The 10,440-nt window shown below is 25.0% G+C and overlaps 1 protein-coding gene across 1 annotated transcript; it reads left to right on the forward strand.

Annotated features, from left to right (window-relative positions):
• The first annotated feature begins 880 nt into the window (after positions 1–880).
• Positions 881–2,502, forward strand: LOC124943226 (heat stress transcription factor A-1b-like). Its single transcript, XM_047483772.1, has 2 exons — positions 881–1,078; positions 1,942–2,502. The coding sequence occupies exons 1-2, from the start codon at positions 881–883 to the stop codon at positions 2,500–2,502; spliced, it is 759 nt and encodes a 252-aa protein (XP_047339728.1).
• The last annotated feature ends 7,938 nt before the right edge of the window (positions 2,503–10,440 follow it).

The following is a 10,440-nucleotide window of genomic DNA, read 5'->3' on the forward strand; positions in this document are numbered from 1 at the left end:
TAAGTAAACAAGACACCAAATTTCTGACCCTATTCCCGCTTCTATTGGATTTAAATCAAATCATATCTGCAGGAACTGGAATTTACCGTTTTTTAAACTCACTAGAATTGAAAGCATTGTAAACAAATAATTCATTTACGTTTTTAAATTTTTAGCTTTTATTCAGAATGTTACGACTTGAAAATCATTTTAGGCCTGTCTAGAATGATCTCTTAAACTCGTGGTTTTTTTCCCGTTTTTGGGAATTTTTAATGAAATGACGCTAAGTCGTTTTTAAAAAAAAAAAAAAAACAAAATCAAATCATCACGTATTGACACATCATCATTAATCTCTATATTATCTTTTATAAAACTTATAAATTTTGCTGCATAATGGTCTTAGAGAAATTATTGACTACATTTGAATAGTCAATTCTTGAGAAAAATATATATTTTTTAATATTTTACATTGTTGTTGGCTCTATACAAATACATGCAAAAATTGCATCACTGGACATTAATGTTACTAGTGGTGAGAGTGGTGAACTTTTGCATTTATTGGTATAATATTTTAATTTATAATTAAATAATATAAATTTAATGGTAGGTATATATATTTTGTAATCTAAGGTGGATTCGAAAAAGGAAAAAAAGTAATCCTATATAACCCACACATCAAACAAACCTACATATATTAATTTTGTAATCTAAGGCGGATTCTATAAGGAAAGAAAATAAGATTGACTGAATATAGCTGTATAATCAATAATATTAATGAGTAGATAACATTTGGAGATGAAAATATACCTACTCTTTTGCTTAGTCTACTATAAATATCTATGTTAATTAACATCCAAAATTACAGAGCTCATACATTTCTTTTTTTCATAACCCGCCTTCCATGGTTACTTGTTTCATACCTCCATTCCTTTCAAAGTTGTATGAGATTGTCGACGATCCCTTGACAAATGATATTGTATCTTGGGGTCCGACTAATCGAACTTTCATTGTGTGGAAACTTGACAATTTCTACAGCATTTTGTTCTATTATTTCAATGACAGTAATTTCTCCAACTTTGGTAGGGAACTCCACAAATATGTGAGTCTTAAATTCTCCTTATTCAACCATTTTTTTTATGTTTATAAATTTTAATAAGTTGAATTTATGATTTTGTTGATGAATAATTAATTTTGGGATCTTGGTGAATCTAATTATGGTAATTTGGGTTTGTAATTATATACATATACATAATCTTGATAGTATATATTATAATTTTGAGTTTATACTAATATTTTGTTATCATCATAATCACAATCAGTTTGAAAATTACAAAGTAAAAATAAGAGTGATTTATTTTTATTTGGTATGAAATATGTCATTGAATTAAATATAACTGTTTTAGGTGAAAAGTGGATGGAAATTGGTATTTGATTACTGTTTTAATCTAACTAAAAAAAAAGACTTTTGATCAATTTTTTCTAAAAAAATGATTGATTTTGATTTTTTGAAAATTAATAAATTTTTTAGTAAATATACTCATTAATATAATGTTGTTGAGTTTATATTATTATGTTTAGAGTTTCTTTAATTTTAAACTAATTAATTTATAATTTTATTAGTCGAATTGATTATTTCATATTTATTAGATTTATGTCCATGTTTTTGTGATTTTTAAAACAATTATTTCTCTTTTATACATTGCAAATTCTTTTTAAAATACTCATAAGATTATAATTCTTATTTTATTTTTTAACTCTCATTTTAAACTTCTGTTAAATCTTAAATCATTATATCTACTTAGTATTACTATATTTAAATTTGTATAACATTTAAAATAAATTAATTTACATGTTTTAAATATATATTTATTTTGTTTAAATAGTCCGGTGCAAAAATTCTAACACATGATCACTCAACCATTTAGTTACGAGTCTTCACAAATTTTTGTTTATTGATTACAGTGTTTTAACAAAGTACACCATACACAATGGGAGTTTGCTCATGAAACTGGATTTGTCCGAGGACAGCCGCATCTTATGATGAATATCCTTTCGAGACCAAAGAGTCGTGGCCATTCGTCAAGGAATCCAAGGATAGCGAGAAATTCTCCACTACTATCTACTTATCCTAAGAGGCAGTGGACAAAGCCAGAGTTGGCCCGAGCAAACAACCAACAAGACATGATTATATCCTCCTCTTCTAATGGGTCACAAAGTTCGGGGCTTGGCATCGATTTAGAGTTTGAGAATATCAATAGAAAAAGGAAATTGGAGCTGTTGGAAGGTACTGTGAAAGAAGATGAACATGTTGGTGCTATGATGATACAGAATTCATTTCCTGAATACAATGATGATGACAACATTGTATGGGCTGACATTCCGCCTCCTTCCTATGCTCAACAAATTGGCAATAATAATATTGTTTTAGAACAATCTGAAAACATTAAGGAGGTAAAAGATGATAGCAAACCAGAAGAGTCCATATTCAAAATGTGGGAACGTTTTCTCATGGAAACGGACTGAAATGTGAACTGGGTCAGAACAATATCTTTGTTTGTGGAGTGTTCTAATTGTTGTTAATAGTTAATTTGTGAGAACTCATGTCATTATCTAATTTGGAATAATTTATATTTTAGTTAGCCAATATTAATTGTAATCTTTATATAATTGTAGTTTAATGAAAAAATGTTTTACTTTTAAGAAAGAAAATACTGAAGAAGGCAAAATATGTGGCTAAATATTGATAAAAATAATTCAAATCCGATATTTTAAATGAAAATAATAAAATTGTAGACATTAATCATATATATATATATAGGCTAAGAATTGAACTCTAGGTGACATATGCTAGATGTAGTATGACATCACTAAAACTAATAATTTTCGTTATATAATTTTTTCACTATATTAGATTTTCGTTATATAATTTTTTTTAATACTATATATATTTCATATTTTTATTTTATTATAAATAATAAAATATATTAAAATTATTATTTTTTATTTATTTTTGAATATGATGATGAATATATATATATATATATATAATTATAAAATTATTAATAATTTCAAATAAAATATTTTTAAATAATAGTTTTGTTTTTAAATATTTAATAAGATTAAAAATTATAATTTATATATAAATCTAATTATAATAGATTTTATTTAGAATAACTATTTATATATTTAGTAAATAAATAACAATTAAATTAAGTAAATAAGAATATAGAATAAAATATTTTTATGCAATGATTTTGTTTTGAAATCTCATATGAGATTAACAATTATAAATTTTTATATATATATATATATATATATATATATATATTTATTTATTTGTAATTTAATATTAAAATATATAATAATATATTAATAGAAAAGGATGCATGTATATACAAAAGATAATAAGAATAGTGTAAGTATATAACGGACAAAAATAATACGTGTGAATATAAAAATTATAAAATCATAAAAATAAGAAAAAAAATACATAATAATTTTTTAAATAATATATATTTTTTCTAATATATTAAAAACATATACAACTATTAGTATCACAATCAACTTTATATTACAATTTTTCTTTTCAAAATTGAGAAACTTATTTGATTTTGAATATTATGAAATCAGTTTTTTAAATAATGATATTTAAAAATTTATTAGATCCAATTAAAAATATTAAAATATATAGATGTTTATAATATATTATAAATATATATATATATATATTTATAATAGTTAATCTTATTAAAAATAAAATTATTGTCTCAACATACTTTAATTTAAATAATTATTTCCGTGATTTGTATTTATTTTGTAATAAATATTTGAATATTAATTCAAAATAAAATATATTATAAATATATTTATATTAAAATTAGAATTTTTAATGTTATAAAAAATTTAAAATTAAATTATTGTGTAACAAATATTTAATTTGAAATTATCCTTAATTTTAATAATTATAAATAAAAATATATATATATAACTAAATTATATATTCATGTATAAATTGATTTTTTTATTGAGATTAAAATTTTAAAAATAAATTATTGGTTAAAACATATTTAATTTGAAATTATCCTTAACTTAAATAATTATATATAAAATATATATACAAAACTAAATGATTAAAAAAAATTAATTTTCTTTTATTACCGTTTTTTTATATTAAAATAATAAATTTTTATTAATAATATATATTATTACAAATATTTGATGTAACAAAGATGTTTAGACTAATAGCCTTATTTTAATTTGCCCAAGCCTATTAGTGTACAATTGTCACTTTTATTTTGAATACATAAATAAAAATATATTTTACTTTTCAACCATTTATTTATCTTTCATTTATTTATAAAAGGATGCAAATTTGTATTTCTAAACAAAAAAAAAATAAAAAAATACTAGTGAAATAAGGGTTAGAGTTGGGGCTGACCATAATGAAACTCTAAATTTTTATCTTGAATAAACAAGCTACAACCATTTATGTTTAAAATTACAATAAATTTAACTAAATAATTTGATATTTTTAACAAATGTGCTGCCCTAGCCCGAGAGCTTGCTAGGCTTACCCAGGGCCGGCCCATATCAGCAACGACCAATGAAGAGATTATTTTTTTTTGTTAATCACTTTGGTTTCATCAAAATGGATGTTTAACACTGTGTTATGGAATGAAATCCTGTAAAAAAAATACAGGCTTACTCAGGATAACACAACTAAAGAAGGGAATGAATGCCGAGACTCTTCATCCATTTTGGGAGGAATACATATGTTTCTTTTCTTAATTTGAATTCCAAAACTAATATTAAGTTAGACATATAATAACAATAACTCTGTTTAATGACATGAAGTCTATCACAAAGTCTATCACATTAATATTTTATCTGACGAAGAAGGTATAGAATTCCATGAGAATCAAGGGATAATTCATATATCCTAATTTATTTAGTTAATTATTGAGAAATAAAATAAATAAGTTATTTATAATCTAGAATTATTATTTAATTATAAATTATTAAAATTAGTAATAAATATTTTCTTTCCTTTATTGTTGACTTTTTCTTAATATTTCAATCAACTTCTATTTTCTTAATTTCTTAGTTATATATATATATATATATATATATATATATATATATATATATAATTTATTTTATTTCAAAATTATAGGTCTTTTATCTATAATATATTATCCAAGGTCGGCCCTGGGATAAGCCCAGCAAGTCTCTCGACCTAGGGCAACCCATTAAATAAAATAAAAAATAAAATTTTATAACTTTTCGAACATAAATAAATCTAGCATAGTCGTTTGGAAAGAAAACATAAAATTATTATTTTGTCATTAATTCAAACCTCACAAAATTTTATTTTTTATCATTTTTTTTAACAATAAAAAATAACATAGGTGCCGGCTCTATTTAAATCCCATAATATATATAATATTCAAGATATTTAATTCTTAATCTTTAATTAATTATAAAATATATTTTATTAATCTTTAATTAATTCTAAAATATATCCTATGAATATATAGAATTACCTTTATTTATGTTTAATTCCTTACTTAAATATAATAATAATTAAATATTATTCAAAAATCTGAATTCATTAATTAATTATAATAATAATTAATTATTATTGGAAAACTGAATTCATTAATTAATAATAATAAAATATTATTCTAACATTCAAATTATTTGATTAATGGTTAGCTTCATGGAAAATATAAGTATAAGAATTCTTGAATTTTCAAGTTTATAATTAATCCTAAATATATATATATATATATATATATATATATATATATATATATATATATATATATATATATATATATATATATATATTATTAATTCTTTAATTAATTATAATTACTAAATTTCATGATATATTTATTAATTATTATTTTTAATTAATATAATAATTATTTTTAATTATAACTCCAAATCAAATATATATAACAGAAATAAATTCTCCTTAATTATTTAACTTTTGTTTTATATATATTATTTAATCCTTTATTAGACCGATTAATGCTGAACGGATTTCCTATTGGTTAAACTCCATCATGTTTATGAATATAGAAACATAATTTCTATTCAAATTCTCTAACCTTACAAATTTAATAAATTTAATAATGAATGTCTTTTCATATTTTTACAAAAATATTTAAAAACCTAAATCTCAGTAAACCTCTGTACGAGTGGGTCACTGCAACAAAAAAAAACTTTCAGCGACGCTTAAAAAGATTTCTACAACCCTTAAAATCGTCGCAAAAAATATTACCGACACTTATTATTGCGTCGCCAGAAACAGATTGGGCGCAAGTTCTAGCTATGCTTATTTAAGCGTTGGTATCCTTAAATTAAGCGTCACGAAAGGATTATTTTCTTTTAAGCAATTTTCTTTTATATATTATTTTTAAATTCTTTTAACAATTTTTTTTTTGTATTTTAATTTTTATATTTGTTTTAAATTACATTATTATTAAATAAAAGACATTTATAATTTCATTTCCTATTATTGACATTTTAAATCAAATCAAAACAAAAGAATTATAAATTTTCTCAACAATATTATTTATAAAATCGTATTATAGTCAAATATAAAAAACATTAACTAGATATTACAAGTTTTAATGAAAAGAAAAGGAACTAGGATGAAAGTTTTAAGAAATATAAACATATTCAATAACTAATAAAATCATAGTTCATTACCATGTTAAATGATACCATTTAACTTAGTCAATAATGAAAAGGTCCTCATCCTCTCTAGAGTTATCAAGATACAAACTCTGAGTCAAGCGCCTGATGAATAATATCATCCCAGATTGCACATACAGCAGAAAAATGATAAATAAGTCAAAGGAGAATGAACAAATAGAAAAAAGACAAAATAATTCACCATATATTTTTAAAAGCACATCCTAAGCATAAACAAACAATTACCTAGAGACTAATTTCATAAGATGCAATAAATGCTGAGACAAATGTTCGCAAAACACTTCGATAACCTGCAACTTGACTCTAATGAATAAAGAAAATGTGAAACTTCCAACAAAGACTATATAGTTGGAAAGACAAAAGCATATAATGAAGGCGTGGTCTTGAGCAAAACATACCCAAGAAACATTCAAGATATATCGGAACTAATAATGAGAGTAGAGAAAAAAGTATTAGCCAAGAAACTTACATCAGAACCATTTAGTATCTCACTTTCAAGGATTTCAAGAAAATAATTTAAGGATCCAAATTCAAATGCTCAACGAAGATAGCTAAAATGATCATTTCCTGCAACAATATTAGGCATGTAATTATCATATGCAAAAAAAATTAGCATAAGATAGATGGTGATCATATGGAGAACACATAATAAGAAGAAAATAAACTATAAACCAACTCCAAGAATAACATAGAGATTTTAGTAAAGAGAGACCCCAGACCATGATGTAGTTTCTTTGGAAAATTGACTCCTAGTCTCTTCAATCTTAGCAGCATGTTTCTTATCTTTCCGCATCTTAAATCTACTTATTCGCACTAATCATATATACATACATGTGCTACATTATTTTGTTTCATCCTATGCATCTAAGCAAGTTTCACATACTTCCGTATGTTAGTGAGAAGTTTCACATGTTCTTCAGGCGTTACAGCCTTGACAGCATCTATGCCACATTTCTTGATCAACATTTCAATAAGCAACTTAATCTGCATGCATACATAAAGTAGTTTTTAAATTTTGAAAATGAACAAGAAATAGCAGAAGTCAAAACCAATAAAAAAATATCCTAGGGCTTGTTTGATGTGGGTTATTTTGATTTAATCCAAATAACCCAAAATCAAATCATCAACTAAAAGACTTCTTAATTTATTTATCTTACTTTTATAAAGCTACCCTTGTCTTTTCACCTATTCAAATAGTCTATTGGAAAATACAAATAAAAATCAATTATCTCATATCCCTTGTCAAACATTGTTTTTTCAAAAGATCCAACTTTTGAAAAAAAAGAAATCCTTCCTCAAACAAGCTCTTAGTTGCTTAACAGTGTGTCATCCGAAGCAACACTTTAACTTTTACAAGAATCAATCATACCACTAATTTCAATTACTGGTAAAATGATGATTCTCAAGTTCTAAGAGAAAAATGATACCTTAGTTTTAAAATTGTTCTTGTTGTCATCTTGCCACACCAAAAATCCTACAACAATGCTCTTCAAATGCACTTGTAATCCATCAGCTTGTGACTTAGCCACCAGTACCTTCAACAGTCCAAGGTTAGCCTGCACAATCAAAAATAAAAGACAAAAAAAATCATAAATTCTGAACTGAACATGGAATGAAAGAGAATAAAACAACTTTTTTTTCTTAAAAGTGACCAACTTTTTCATCAGAATAAAAAGAAACCCAAGAAGCGTTTGAGAATTAAATAACTTATAACACAGTTAGACTAAACTTATATAATAATAAAGCATAAGAATAAAACAAACTTTTATCAGTTCTCTGCAAATGAGATAGAAGCTAACCTAGACCTAAAGGCTAATAATTAATAAATATAAAGAAGATCATGAAGTTATTATAAAAATACAAATTGATATTATTCTTTTAATTAAAATAAAATTTATCATTATTGTTAAATATTAAGGGATTGAATTTACTATATAAATGACTTTTATTTTTATGAATAAATACAGTTTACATTTTTCATTTATTATCTTTAACTTCTCATATATATTGGTAAGAGTCGGCTTAAGAAACCAAAATGTCACAAATTCGATTACATCTGAATGCACTTTGAGTTTTAAGAGGTGAGTCATGACTGTGGGGTTGTCATGCTAGGGAATTTGATCAAATGACCCTCAAAAGAGGGGTCATCTCAAAACTAACCTCCATAAAACATATTTACAAAAATAATTTTTTTTTTATAAATTCTGACTATTTTACCCTTCTTAAAATTTACTTTTTTTTTTCTTTTTTTTTTTGCGCCTCAACACAAATTTTTTTTTGCGCCCCACCTTTTTTTTATTTATTTTTTTGACCACCACCCAAAATGCTTTTTGCGCCCCCACGCAAAATGCGTTTTGTGCCCAACGCAGTTTGCCCACCCCTGCGCAAAATACAGTTTGCACACCCTCGCACAAAACTTGTTATTCACATGAACTAGGGTTTTTTCATTTTTTTTTTGTATATTTAATGTTACTCTAGCTCGATTTTGGGTTCTCATTCACATTAGTGTAATCTTCGGTGTTAATTGGCTTACAAACTCAAACTTTAATAAGATTTGAATATTCACAATTTTTACCCATAAATGTGTCAATATTTGTCTTCTTGATTTGGGTGATTCCTCGTTACAGTTTTATCTCGTCATAGATGTTAACATGTACACATATATCTAGAAATTGGACATCAAATGTTCTTCTTTGTTGTTTAGAATGATAACATTTACAGTCAATTAAGGAAATGGTGGGAAGATTAAGCTTAATAAATTTATATAATTATGTTAAACATAGACAATTAAGAAAATTATCTTATTTTGCACGGGTGGGCAATCTGCATTTTGCGCATGTGGGGATACCTTAAAATATTCACATTCGGAATTGATAAGAACCATGTAGGAGAGCTTCAACTTCAATACTAGCCACTGTTGTTACAATAAATATGATCAATGTCAATAACTATATAAACATAATATAACCTCATAATCCACATTTATCTATCACTCATGTATTAAAAAGTTAAAATCAAGCTTCTCCTTTAATGCATTTGATTCTCTATGCATATACGATATCTCAACCTTGTTACTCAATAGACCCTCCAACTGCTCTTCCATTTCATGTCTTAACCTTGAGAGAACTTCCATTTCTGATTCAACAGCAATATGCTCTTTCATTGAGTTAATTTTATGCCTCTCTTTCAAGTCTTAACCTTTCCAATTCAAGTCTGGCTTTCTCTGCCATTTTGTACAGGGTATCGATTTTCTGTCTTTCTAACAATATCTCTTTCTTAAAAGTAGAATTTACATCTCTCTCAACCTCAAATATTAATGCATTATGTACTGTCACATCATTCTATGCTAAAGCTTCTGCTTCTATACGTGCAAGCTCTTCATTGACTATTTCAGAAGCCTCGTCAGTTGCAAGAGCAATTGTGGCTTGTGCCTTAGTTACAGGCTTATCTGGATGGAACATCCTGGTGTAGCCTATTTTTTAAAAATATGCTAAAGAAACTAAAGTTAAATTGAAGTTCATTAAATTAAGGTTGAAAATTAAGGTATAGAGAAACTTACCAAATGCAAGAGTTATGATTCCTTATTCTCCCGCTGCCACATCAGCAGCAATAGTAGGCCAGGCATCTGGGTTGATCTTGTTATGTCTATGAAACTAGAGAGCTGATGTAGGATATGTTCATAAAAGTAAAAGGAAGTCAAGTACAGATCATTATACAATAAAAGGATATCTTCTA

This window comes from Impatiens glandulifera, chromosome 6, assembly GCF_907164915.1.
Source record: "Impatiens glandulifera chromosome 6, dImpGla2.1, whole genome shotgun sequence".
In the NCBI taxonomy this organism is placed as follows: domain Eukaryota; kingdom Viridiplantae; phylum Streptophyta; class Magnoliopsida; order Ericales; family Balsaminaceae; genus Impatiens; species Impatiens glandulifera.